Source organism: Cebus imitator, unplaced genomic scaffold (genome assembly GCF_001604975.1).
Source record: "Cebus imitator isolate Cc_AM_T3 unplaced genomic scaffold, Cebus_imitator-1.0 Scaffold40, whole genome shotgun sequence".
In the NCBI taxonomy this organism is placed as follows: domain Eukaryota; kingdom Metazoa; phylum Chordata; class Mammalia; order Primates; family Cebidae; genus Cebus; species Cebus imitator.
The window spans coordinates 6,031,138-6,044,567 of record NW_016107355.1 but is presented as its reverse complement, the minus strand read 5'-3'; the positions used below and the strand labels follow the sequence as shown (position 1 = coordinate 6,044,567).

Below are 13,430 nucleotides of genomic sequence, written 5' to 3'. Positions count from 1 at the left end.
TTTTTTTTTTTAGCAAAGCTACTAAACTAGTTAGAGAAGTCTAGGGAGAGTATACTGTTGAGTTTTTTCCTCAAACATTATTAGCCTTAGAGAAGCTAAGATGCTGGATAAGGGCAAATTGGCAAGGTAGGCACAACCGAGTGATGTGCAGAGAGAGGAAGGAGAGGGTTGGGCATGACCTCCCAGAATTCACATTTGGTTGCCAAGTAAGTAGAAAAAGATTAATGAACCCAGAGACAAGAAGGAATAAGTCAGCACACTGTAAAACCAGTGAAGATCAAAAGACAATTTCAGTAACGGGGAAAGTGTTGGAGAGGTGGAATCATTAGAGGGTGTGCCCAGAAAGGGAGATTTCTGAATTAGTCTTGGATATAAAACAGTTTCAATTCAAGAGCGTCCGAATGTCTGTGGATGACAGAGATGTAGGCAAGTAATGAAGAAACTGAGAGTAGAAAGGCAGTTCATCATGTAAGGTGTTAAAGTGTGGCAGCGAAAAATTTCTTAAAGGCTTGGGTGTGCCTGCAAGATGCTGATACTTGTAGCGTTTTGTGCTAGAGTGGCTCAGTCAACTATGCTTTGTCCAGAGCCCATAATAATGGTCTCGTATCATGTATTACATAGCAGAGACCATTTGGCAGAGACTGCTTTATATGGTTGAAAATAAAATTCCACTGGCGTGAAAGTTTTCATCTTTTACAGAACATAAATACTTTTATATGTATGCCTGTTAGCTGCTTAAATAGAAATTTAGCTTTGTCCCAGACCTGTGAATTTGGAAGAATTGATACTGAAATTGTCTTTAATTTTTTAAATTTTTATTTCAATAGCTTTGGGGTACAAGTGATTTTTTGTTACGTAGATGAATTATACAGTGGCGGTGAATTCTGAGATTTTAGTGTACCCATCACACTAGTAGTATACGTTGTACCTAATGTGTAGCTTTTTAAAATCTCTAGCCCCAACCTCACCCTTCCCCTTCTGAGTCTCCAAATTCTGTTATATCACTGTGGATGCCTTTGCTTACCCATAGCTTTAGATCCCACTTGTAAGTGAGAACATAGGGATTTTGGTTTTCCACTGTTACTTCACTTAGAATACTGACCTCCAGCTCCATCCAAATTGCTGCAAAAGACATTATTTTCTTCCTTTTCGTGGCTGAATAATATTCCACAGTGTAGCTATAACACATTTTCTTTATCCCCTCATTAGTTAATAGGCACTTAGGTTGCTTCCACATCTGCAATTGTGAATTGTGCTGCTATAAACAAAACGCATGCTAGTGTTTTTTTCATATAATGTGAAATTGTCTCTAATTTTAATTTTTGTCTTCAAAACAAGTTTTTGCCCTGTTTACCTCTATAATTTCCATTTTCAAAAAAAAATGTAAATGGAAGAAATGTGGCTATTTTGGCATAGCCATTAAAAATGGTAGTTATTAGGATCAAGCCCTAATGTGTGAAAAGCCTAATAAATGCTAAATGTCTTCATTTTATTTATGACATGTTAGTTTATCTTCTAATTGTAATAATTTTCCTCTTATTTCAAGGTGTTTATAGAAACTAGTCAGAGCTATAACCATTTTCTTGTGACCCAGTTTTTTCTGTGTGTGTAAGCTTATTGCTTTATTTGATGTTTTGTTTTGGAAACACTTGACCCGTCAAGTCTAGAAATAGTTTTTTCATATTGTTAAATCATGTTTAAAGAGTTCACAGTAACAGGCTTTTTATAAATGGAAACAAGTTTGTTGCTGTCAGTAATAACCAGTATTTCTCTGGGAACTTAAATATGTAGCTAGAAATTTTGGTCAGAGAATTAAAAGTGAGTCATTGGATTTCTGTTGCCTTTTCTTTGATGCTAGGAAATGTCACCATGCACCACTGCTTTTTTATGCTCTGTATAATTAAGAAATAATGTCTGTGTCAGAGCCTCCTTACATTTGACTCCATGGTGATCTCATTTTTTTCTCTGAAACACTGGAGAATAAAATTAGGACACTTTGGATTTTTTTCCTCCTCTTTTCCTTTTACTCAATTTCTTCAAGTATTGAAGGTCAGATTATAAAATAATTTATCATTCTGATGCAGAACTATCAGCTGAGTGAGATAAATGCATTCTTTTTAATGTGCATTTTCTTAAATCCATTTCCATCAGAAACTAGAGCTTATATATATATATTTTTTAAATATATTTCTACACTGAGAAACTACTAATAATTATTATGGCATATCTACTTAAAAAACCATAGGTTTTAAAGAAACATGCAATACACTTAAGAAACAGCAAAATGAAACTGGATGCTGTGACTCATGCCTGTAATCCTAGCACTTTGGGAGGCTGCGGTGGGAGGATCACTTGAGGCCAAGCATTTCACAACCAGCCTAAGTAACAAATCAAGATGCTGTATCTAAAAAAAAAAAAAAAGCAAAGCCAAACAAAAATAGCAAAATGAGTTGGATACACTTAAGTAGTAGTTGTTTTTGCAGTTTTCAACCAAATTTATTCATGCTTTTACATTAGCTGAAAAAAAAAAAAAAAGAATATGATTTTTGGTCTGTGTCTATTATATAGTGATGACTTACATCTTTTTAACTTGATGATAATTTTCTAATTTTCCTTTTGTTCAGTGATATTGGGATTGGCCAATCTCAAGATGACAGCATAGTAGGGCTAAGGCAGACAAAGCACATCCCAACTGCATTGCCTGTCAGTGGAACCTTATCATCCAGTAATCCTGATTTATTGCAGTCACATCATCGCATTTTAGACTTCAGTACTACTCCTGGTGAGTACCACCAACACTTCTTTTGTTTTCTTACAGTTATCTTTTTATTTCTAACATAATGCTCATGTTATATATATATATATCTTTTCATTTGGCATGGATTATATTAGATGCTGAGTAAGGAAGAACCTTAAATTTCAAGATTCTTGAAACCAGGTGTTGGAAGTTCTCTTTATATCCAGCAGACTATTTTTATATGGCCGTAGGCAAATTATCTCTCTGAACTTGTTTCTTCTTTCATAAAATGAAGATAACACATCCCATGCCATAATTACTAAATCATATCAAATAAGTGAAGAGGCATATTTTAGTTCAACTTAATGGATTTTTCAATATAATAAAGATTAACTCTGGATTTAAATTTTCTGTCTTTGAATCCAGCATGACAGTCTTGTGTGCTACTGTTGTGTACTGATGTGCTTGCAGCTGTCTGTAGATCAACCTTTTATCTTTAGGGAAAGGTGTGTTCTTGCAGCAAAACAGCATTTAGGTTGACTGATTCTTTGAGGAAGATCTAGAGTAAGGTAGAGGTAAAAGTTCAGCATTGCCTTCTCTAGGGAGCTTTTTCCCCATTACTTTGCTTAATTGCATTGCCATATATTAAAATTCTTTCTACTTATGTGTGACTTTTCTTTCTACCAGACTTACCAGATCAAGTGCTAAGAGTTTTTAAGGCTGATCAGCAAAGCCGCTACATCATGATCAGTAAGGACACTACAGCAAAGGAAGTGGTCATTCAGGCTATCAGGGAGTTTGCTGTTACTGCCACCCCAGATCAGTATTCGCTATGTGAGGTCTCTGTCACACCTGAGGGAGTAATCAAACAAAGAAGACTTCCAGATCAGCTTTCCAAACTTGCTGATAGAATACAACTGAGTGGAAGGTATATATTATCTGCCTTACTGGATTTCTTTATCCCCTCTTCAAACCCACATCAAAGTTTAAGAGAGGAGCAATTTCAAAGTGTTTTTTAAATGAGTAAATGCCTCTGCAGATTTAAAAATAGTTGTTGTTTTTTTTCCTTTCACCAAGAATTATTGAATGAAAGTAAATGCACACAGTCAACTACTGACCCTAACAACGCTCTCTTAGGAACTTGTTCAAGGGCACTGTGACCTGAAGGTTGTTAATGACTGCCAAAATCCATGCTGGAACTTCTCATGCTTGCCTTAGGGTCCTGGTTTGGAAGGGTAGAGTAAGCTTGATGTAAAGTCACAGCGTGGGTTTAAAGTCACAGTATTAAGCCCTTTACTTGGATACGTACATTCACAAACACATTTTCTAATCATATTCTAGTGTCATTTGCTCCTGCATACCCAACTTTTCTAGGAGCTTCCATAGTTTAGGCAGAGACATGTATGACAGTATGGTTGTCCAGTACTGCCTTTTATATGTACATTATGCTATGAAATACACTTCTTAACTCTGAAATCAAACTTTAGTTGCTACAGAGCTTAGTCCTTTGCTGCATAAGTGCTTATATCATACGTTACTTGCAAGAAAATGTTATATCTGATTTTATAATTCTCTTCAATGATACTTTCATTGTTAGGTGAATGTAACTTTATCTTCATGTCACAATAAGTGAAAGTTGAAAAAGAAAATAGTTGTTTTCTACACTGAAAATTAAGCAGTTCCATAAATCGTATTCTATTTTTCTTAACTTAGGGTGTTTCACTGTATTTGACTTTTTCATATTACAGGGTTAAACCAGGATATAATTCATTCAAAACTTTTATTTTCTTTCCATCAACTATATCTTTCTTATTCCTCTTCACTTTTACTTTCAAACGCTAGGAAATAGTTTTAATTGCTCTGTTTTTTCCAGTTATCATTTCAATGCACATTGATATATCTGGAACAGTGATGGAGTTCTACACATCTCCACTGAGCTATAGATTCATGATTCACATAAATTATTGAAGAAAATTATAGATGGGTATGTCATGGGCTTCATGAGTAATCAAAATGGAGAATGTTAAATCTGTGAAAATCAAGGGCACAAAGTATATATTTTCTGTCATAGGTGTTTGCCTTGGTGAAATGTACAAAAGCCATTTAGCAGGGCCCCTACTGTGCTCATTCTGTGTTTTCATTTGTGGAATTTCACAGAAAAAATCATGTGTCTAAAAAAAAAAAAACCAAAAACAAAAAACACCACACACACACACACACACACACACGCACGCACGCACGCACACGAGACAAACATCTTAATGCTGTTTTCAACAAATTGCCTAAAAGGAGAAGGCACCAGAGCCCTATGTGTTCTCATTTTTGCTCTGGCATTAACTAGTCATTAATCTTTAGGTTCTTGTTTCCTATTCTGACAAATAAGTATAATACTTACCATCCACTTACCTGTAGCGTTTTTGAGAAAACCCAGATTTTTTAAAGTTACTCAGTTGTAGGATTGTTTTACTCATAGGATCAAATAGAGAAAAGTAGTTTAGGGTTTCTTAGGTATTTGAATAAATAAGTAAGCCTGGATTGTTACCATTTGGGCCCACCAATAATCAGATTATTGGGAAAATAAGAGTGATTGCCTACCTGCATCTAATCTTTTCTGCTTCCTGCCTTAGGGTCTAAATCCTTTTTAAACTAAAAATGTGGCGATTTTCTGTTATTTTTAGCAAAAAGGGTAAAGCACTTCAGAAAACAGGAAAAGAAAGGAGAAAAAGAAAGTCCAACTGGTAAAAGTGAAATTCCATGTGATTTGTTTGTTTCTTACGCCTGCTTCTGGATAGACAGTTCTGTGACCTGGTAACTGAGACAGCAGCTGCACTCTCTGTCTTGGTTGAAAAGAATTCTTCCATCATTCAAATTAGTGTTCTCTCAAACTTTCTGCAAAAAGTAGCATTATTCTTTCAAGGAATATCATGAGATTGCTGCTTAGGCTTTGACTCCGGTATGTTTGTTTTTTATAGGTATTATCTGAAAAACAATATGGAAACAGAAACTCTTTGTTCAGATGAAGATGCTCAGGAGTTGTTGAGAGAGAGTCAAATTTCCCTCCTTCAGCTCAGCACTGTGGAAGTTGCCACACAGCTCTCTATGCGAAATTTTGAACTCTTTCGAAACATTGAACCTACTGAATATATAGATGATTTATTTAAACTCAGATCAAAAACCAGCTGTGCCAACCTGAAGAGATTTGAAGAAGTCATTAACCAGGAAACATTTTGGGTAGCATCTGAAATTCTGAGAGAAACAAACCAGCTGAAGAGGATGAAGATCATTAAGCATTTCATCAAGATAGCACTGCACTGTAGGGAATGCAAGAATTTTAACTCAATGTTTGCAATCATTAGGTAAGAGAGCATACTTTTCTTAAGATTCAATTGAGTTCACAGATTTAAAATATATATCAGTCCAGGAACATCATATAATTAGTATAAATGCAGTAGGTTTTAGTTGACTCATAAGGGACAATTCTTTTTCTCTGAATCCTAACCTTAATCCTTAATTTAAAATCTCTCATATTAAAAAAACAGCTGTGCCAAGCTGAAGAGATTTGAAGAAGCCATTAAGCAGGAATCATTTTGATAGCATCTGAAATTCTGATTTGGAGCTCAGAAAATCTATATCCCCCACTTTTTTTTTTTAAAGTTTGTTTGAACTTTTCTCAACATCAGTTTATTTTTTGGTGGAACTAACAATACCCCAAAGAGTTCTCAACAAGATTAATGATATAATGCATGTGGACCAGCAAATAGCACAAAGCAGATGCCCAGAAAATGTTAAATTTCTTCCCTTTCTAAAGCTTAGATTGAGGCTAGAAGGAAAAAAAATGGCAACAATTAGTTATATTGATGTTGAGGGTGATTATTAAATTAGTAATCTTCTCTGTCTGGTAGTCATACTCTCATTACTATCATAGCTTTTGTTTTATTACTGGAGGATATTTACCCAGTGTGTTTATCAAATGGCTGGCATGGGCTAAGTACTGCTATGTGTACATACTGCTATGTATGGAAACAGAACATCAGTACTTATATTCTGGTGGCTTTGCTTATAGTAAAAAGATGAGATGTGCCTGTAGGGAAGAGAAGAGTAAAACACCTTGGCCTGACCCTGACCCTACTTCCCTGTGCCATCTCATTCCCCCGAATTGTCATAAACAGTTTCTTATGCAGCCTTCTGTAAATTGTTATGCATATAAAGCATAAACACAGAGGTGTTTTGTGTCAGTAAATAATCTGTACACTAGTTTACTCTGTTTCACTTTAGTTGTTATACCATGTTTCTTTTTCCCCTCTCAGTGGCCTAAACCTGGCACCAGTGGCAAGACTGCGAACGACCTGGGAGAAACTTCCCAATAAATATGAAAAACTATTTCAAGATCTCCAAGACCTGTTTGATCCTTCCAGAAACATGGCAAAATATCGCAATGTTCTCAATAGTCAAAACTTACAACCTCCCATAATCCCACTATTTCCAGTTATCAAGAAGGATCTCACCTTCCTTCACGAAGGTAAACATAAGGCACAGAGTTTCCTTCTTCGCTTGGAGAAGCACAGAATAAATGCCATGTGATTTCCTTTTTCTCCTGTGTCAATTTCAGGAAATGACTCAAAAGTAGATGGGCTGGTCAATTTTGAGAAGCTAAGGATGATTGCGAAAGAAATTCGTCACGTTGGCCGAATGGCTTCAGTGAACATGGACCCTGCCCTCATGTTCAGGACTCGGTGAGTATGTCATCTTCAGTGGCATGCGTGAGAGTAGAGAAGGTTAAATTTAGAGTTTCCCAATAAATGATTTTTTTTTTAAAGTTGAGTATTTATATTTGAAGTATGGCAGAAATTATTGTAGCATGTGCTGAGAATCACCTGTGAGCTCTAATTTGGAATAAATGTCTTATTCTGTATAAAGTGTACTTTTGGCTTTCAGTAAAAACAGTTTGTCCTTCAGACATTTTCAGTTTAATAGTCTCAATTATATGTTTCTTGTTTTTCAGAACACCGACTTAGAGAGCTAAAACTCATAACTAGTCGTATGAACTAAAATATGTAAATAACCCAAATAGTCTTGTCTCAATATCCACACAACAGATTTAGCTATCAGTGTAGTAAAAAATCATTAATTCAGTGAAAGGAAGAAAAGTCAATCTTAATTCTAGAACAAAAGAATTAAATGTATTTGTCTTTTAAGCCAGAAAAATACTTCTAGTAAAGTTGTATGTGTGAGATAATTATGCAGTTTAATGTTTGTGGGCTTCTAGAACTGCTTATTCAGAAGTCTAGTCCTTTCTTTCTGAGCTTGTGATCTTTCTGTCTCTCTTTCTACACCCATGCTTCAATCTCCATGGCTCTCACTTACAGGAAGAAGAAATGGCGGAGTTTGGGGTAAGTGGTGGAGACCTTGCATACCCACACACAGTTCTTATTCTGCTCATTGCATTGTTTCCTTACCTGTTGTATTTTCTGATGCTTTGCATTTTTGCATTTTTTTCCTTAACGCTCTTGCTCTAGCAGAATTTCAGATGGCAAACTGACTTCATGTTTAATTTGTTGGGCCTTTGCTTTTGAAGTCATGATCCATGAGAGCTGTGAAATGATTGATGATTGTTCTGGGGAACTATAGGCCAGTATTTCTGAGCTCTTAGTTTTTATTTTAATATAATTGGTGTGTCTTGAAATGTGGAAAATTCAAAGTAGGGGGAGGGGAGGAAGGACATTAGAAGGAAAAATTGTGCAATTAAAGTATTTCACAAATATGTGAGAAATAAATATATTTAATATAACATAGGTGCCCCCAGGTGTTAAAACCAAATTTTTTACAGCTCAACTAACTACTGTTTTCATTCTATATAAACCAATCCTTATTAAAAATAACTCTTAACAATTCATGTGCTCAGTAGTTTTCATACATATGTGTTTACATTTGCATGATTGTTTTATTAACAGATTGACCATATTACTTTAAAAACTCACCACATTCACCTCAAGGAATTAGAAGGCAATTGTGAACATTGTAGCTAGTTTTATTTAAATCTGTGTATAATATCCTCTTTAGGAGAAGTAATTTTAATGTTGTAAATCTTAATGATTATAGCTGTGTATTCTTGCATGAGCTTTTATATGCAATTATTACTTTCTGGCATCTGTGAGAGAATGGCCTTAAATGCCTAGTAGAGGTGAAAAGTAGAATTTCCTAGTTGGAACTGAACAGGTGCCAAACATATATTTTTATATATGTTTTATGTATACATCTCTTTTAACTAAAATAATTTTTTAAATCTATATTATCCTATATTCCTGTGTAACAGTTTACTCACTGGAATGAGGCATGTGACCTTTTGAACATAGAATATTAATATAATCTTGGCACGTTTTAAATAAAGTACTCCTATACTAGAGTGAGCTGCATATCTACCTTTTCATCTTCCAGGTCTCTCAGCCAGGGTAGTACAAATGCAACAGTGCTAGATGTTGCTCAGACAGGTGGTCATAAAAAGCGGGTACGTCGTAGTTCCTTTCTCAATGCCAAAAAGCTTTATGAAGATGCCCAAATGGCTCGAAAAGTGAAGCAGTACCTTTCCAATTTGGAGCTAGAAATGGATGAGGAGAGTCTCCAGACATTATCTCTGCAGTGTGAGCCAGCAACCAACACATGTGAGTTTTTCCTTAAAGTGGCTGCAGACTTTGGCTAGAATGCAGATTTGTTTCCTGTGCAGTGATATGGGCAGTGACAAAATAAAGCTTAGTGCAAAGGGGTAGGGAGCTAGCAATCCTGAGATATACTGGTCTTTCCCTTGGATGCTAATATTGAATACTGAGTAGCACTGTGCACAGCCAGGCCCTTGTGTCTACTGGGTTAGTGTGTGGAGGATGACAATGTCCACTAACTAAACCATTGCTTTAGTTTCACCCGGACACAGCCAGTACACACATGGGGACACATATGTAGATATGATTCCCATTTATATGTCTTGTGTTCTCAAAAGATGCCCCCAAAGTATGGGCAACATGAGGGAAGTTGGGGCATAAAATTGGATGTGCTCGCTGCCTTTTAACCACTAGCCCAGACAACACCCAGCAACAAATTCAGCTACCGGTTAGATAGAGCAATAATTCTGCTCCAAAGTGAACCACGGTAGCCTTTAAAAATCTGAATAGTGTATAAATGGGAGAGTTTTTTTCTAAATCTACATCTTGACTTATAAGACAAAAATATTTTTCATTCAGTACGCTTTGTGTCTTTTATGGGCAGATTTGAAGATGCCTTTTAGAGAATTTAATTTAGATAGGTGATTTTAGAAGATTTGGATTATTAGATTTACACAGGACACTATAGAAGCATTGTGTCATGGTGAAGAGCTTGTCCTCTGGAGTCAGAGTGGTCTGAGTTCAAATCCTGTTTGTTTCCTCTTACTAGCAACGCAGCCTTAGGCAAGTTACTTGACCTCTCTAATCCTTAGCTTCCAGGTGTGGAAGAGAGGAAGCATACATATGTCATTGAGTTTTGAGTATTAAGATACTACATATACAACATTTAATTGTCCTAAATTGGTTTGCCATCTATCACAAAATATATACTCAGTATAATACTCAAGCATTATTGGCTACTATTTGCTTGCATAGATAATTCTACCTTCTAGGAATGTGGTAGTAAATAGATTGCAGTTGACAGCATTTGTTAAATAAAAACTTAGCACACATATGTCAAACAATTTTGGACACCGTTTTAGAAAAATAGTGCCTGATGATTTTTCCGTTGTAGCTTTTATCACATATTTGTATCTTTCATATACGTGCATATTACATATTGAACTAACCACATTTTTCTTTATTTTTAATGGGGTGTTTAATAGTATAATCATCTCTTGAGATTGCTGATTTCATAAAGTAGATACCTTTGTCCTGCCACGTATCTAATATTTTCTGTAACCAGGGGCCCCCATCCATTTCTGTGCTTCATAAAGGCAAGAGGAAGAAAGGTGTGCATTTCAGTATTCTAGCTGCAGGAAATGCTCACATAGTTCTAAAGTTATCTTCTGTATACCTGCTAGCATCTAAAATTCTTTGTTCTGTTTTCAAACCCAAACAACTATCAGTGCCTAAGAATCCTGGTGACAAAAAGCCTGTCAAATCTGAGACCTCTCCAGTAGCTCCAAGGGCAGGGTTACAACAGAAAGTTCAGTCCCTGCCACAGCCCCAGCAGCAGCCACCACCACCACATAAAATCAACCAGGGGCTGCAGGTTCCCGCTGTGTCCCTTTATCCTTCCCGGAAGAAAGTGCCCGTAAAGGATCTCCCACCTTTTGGTAAGTGATTAAATTCATTTCTTTTTTTGGTGCCATTCACTGTCGTGGTTTGCAAATTAGGAGAAAATAGTTGTCTTGGATAAGTTGTCTAATATGCTTGAGCTTCTCTGTAATTTTTAGCTCCTAATAAAAAATGAATTCTCAGCAAGTTAAACCTGACTTTGCCAATGGAAGGGGTTGTTTTTATAAGTAATATCTCATTTAATTGTGCTCATTTGCTATGATGGGGTGTTAATAGAGAAGTTATGTGTCTATTTAATTTTTGATGAGTGCAGAGGATGCTTTGTTCATATACATTATTTAAACTGGTTTTGCCTTATGACCAATGAACTGCTTGGATTTAAGCAGAATATTTTTAAGTTAAATGAATTGCCTGCAGGTAAATTCTTATTTGTTGACTCACTGATTCTGTAACTTAGGGGGAAAAATTAAACAACTAACTCCTGAATGTTAAGGAGCTAAATTACACAATCTTTTCTATTAAAAGAAAAATATCTAGTAGTTTAGCCCCTTTGTGTAAGTGGTATAATGCAATAATTTTTCATAAAGTGTACAGCTTCTTTTTTTCTACATATATGTGAATGAAACAATTAATAAAAAATAAATTGTTCAAAATAAAGGGATAGCAGGCCAGGTATGGTGGCTCATGCCTGTAATCCCAGCACTTCAGGAGGTTGAGGCAGGTGGATCACTTGACGCCAGGAGTTGGAGACCAGCTTGCCTAACATGGCGAAACCCCGTCTCTACTAAAAATACAAAAATTAGCTGGGTGTGATGGCTCATACCTGTAGTCTTGGTTACCTGGGAAGCTGAGGCACAGTAATCACTTGAACCTGGTGGGTGGAGATTGTAGTGGGCTGAGATTGCACCATTGCACTCCAGCCTGGGCAACAGAGCAAGACTCTGTGATTGATTGATTGATTGATTGATAGATAGATAGATAGATAGATAGATAGATAGATAGATAGATAGATGGCAAAGAGTTTACTTAAACAAAATTAGATTTTTATAGCTAAGTCCCTGCAGTTACAGCCCATCTGCATGGCTTGGGTGAGAGTCATTTGATAGACCCCTCACATACTCTCTATCCTTGCCTCATTCCATCTGATCAGCAAGTGTCCTCTTTATTGAAATTAGGGGAGAGTAAGAAAAGAACACCTTTCCTCGCTACATTTCTCCTTTCAAATGTTTGTGTTGATCCCCTTATTACAAACACACTGAATTATGTTTTTCTGTATAGATTATGTTGTTAATCTGTATGCGTTCCTGAATCCCCTGCAGTCTGACTTCTGCATCCTCTTTATGCAGACCTTCTTATATGGAAGATTATCAGTCTTTCTTTTAGCTGAAAATAGCCTATTAGCCATATTTAATATAATGTAGATGTGCCTGAGTATAAAGCTCTATCCCCCATGTTTCTGAAGCGATAGTTCTCAAAATGTCTTCAGTTCCATTTATTAACTTTAGAAATGTGGATGAAATATTATACATTGTCTTATATTTATTTAGTTTAACATACACATTTAAAGTCACAGTATATAAAATACTAATTTAGAGATGCTGCAGGTGTTCTCCCCACTCCAGTTCATGAAACAGTTTTGTTCTATATACTTTGTACATCTTTAATGTTGGTGTCTTCGTCCTCACTAGGACCACTTTTATAAAGTACCTAACACAGCTTTCTCAGGCATAACATCTTCACATCCATCCACATGGTTGAAAGAGCACTTTTTGAATCTGTGTGTAATACTGAGCCTGGAAATTTTTTCCAGATCAAAACGACTCATTCAGTTAGCTTTGTTTCCTGTCTATACGATTTCTACATGTAATCAAAGTACTGCTTTAAACATTTTTTTAAAAGATTGTATTAAGACAACATCAAACTGCTTACATGAGGTGAAATGAAGGATTAAATCTGTTAAATTTTATTGACTAACACTAATTTGAGGTAGTTTCAGGCTGTAGTGCCTTCCCAAATATCTCTTTGTTGTTCAAAATAAAATTGAGAGTGTCTCATAATGTGAGAGGCCTTGTAAAATATTTTAATGTAACTTCCTCATTTCTGAAAAATAATTTCGAGGAAGGAAACCATCTTATATTGGTATATATAATTATTTTTCCTCCACTCTTATCCTGTTGGATCCTACACATGGTCCTGGCTAACTTCCTTCTTCTGAAACCTTCTTCCATGGTTTCTGTGTCACGGCACTTTCATGGTCTCTTCCGTCCTCCATCTATTTACTTGATCAAGTATTCACTACATGGAATCCCTTAGGGCCTTTCATTCAATTTCCTAGTTAGCTCTTCCCAGCTCTTGACCCTGTACTCGTCTCCCTTTATTCTCACTTCCCCAGAGCTATCCCATTCCAAGGAAACAAAACT

The 13,430-nt window shown here is 36.0% G+C and overlaps 1 protein-coding gene across 17 annotated transcripts in view; it reads left to right on the top strand.

The window, feature by feature from the left end:
* Positions 1-13,430, top strand: part of RAPGEF2 (Rap guanine nucleotide exchange factor 2) — a 249,878-nt gene that overhangs the window by 225,833 nt on the left and 10,615 nt on the right. For 16 of the 17 annotated variants that reach the window (XM_017525995.2, XM_017525999.2, XM_017525994.2 and 13 more), the window contains 8 exons: positions 2,625-2,782; positions 3,425-3,665; positions 5,710-6,093; positions 7,045-7,256; positions 7,347-7,470; positions 8,104-8,127; positions 9,173-9,396; positions 10,839-11,048. In XM_017525995.2, coding sequence (XP_017381484.1) covers positions 2,625-2,782; positions 3,425-3,665; positions 5,710-6,093; positions 7,045-7,256; positions 7,347-7,470; positions 8,104-8,127; positions 9,173-9,396; positions 10,839-11,048 — 1,577 coding nt within the window. The remainder of the gene's footprint in view (positions 1-2,624; positions 2,783-3,424; positions 3,666-5,709; positions 6,094-7,044; positions 7,257-7,346; positions 7,471-8,103; positions 8,128-9,172; positions 9,397-10,838; positions 11,049-13,430) is intronic. The other variant, XM_017525996.2, reaches the window with a different exon arrangement.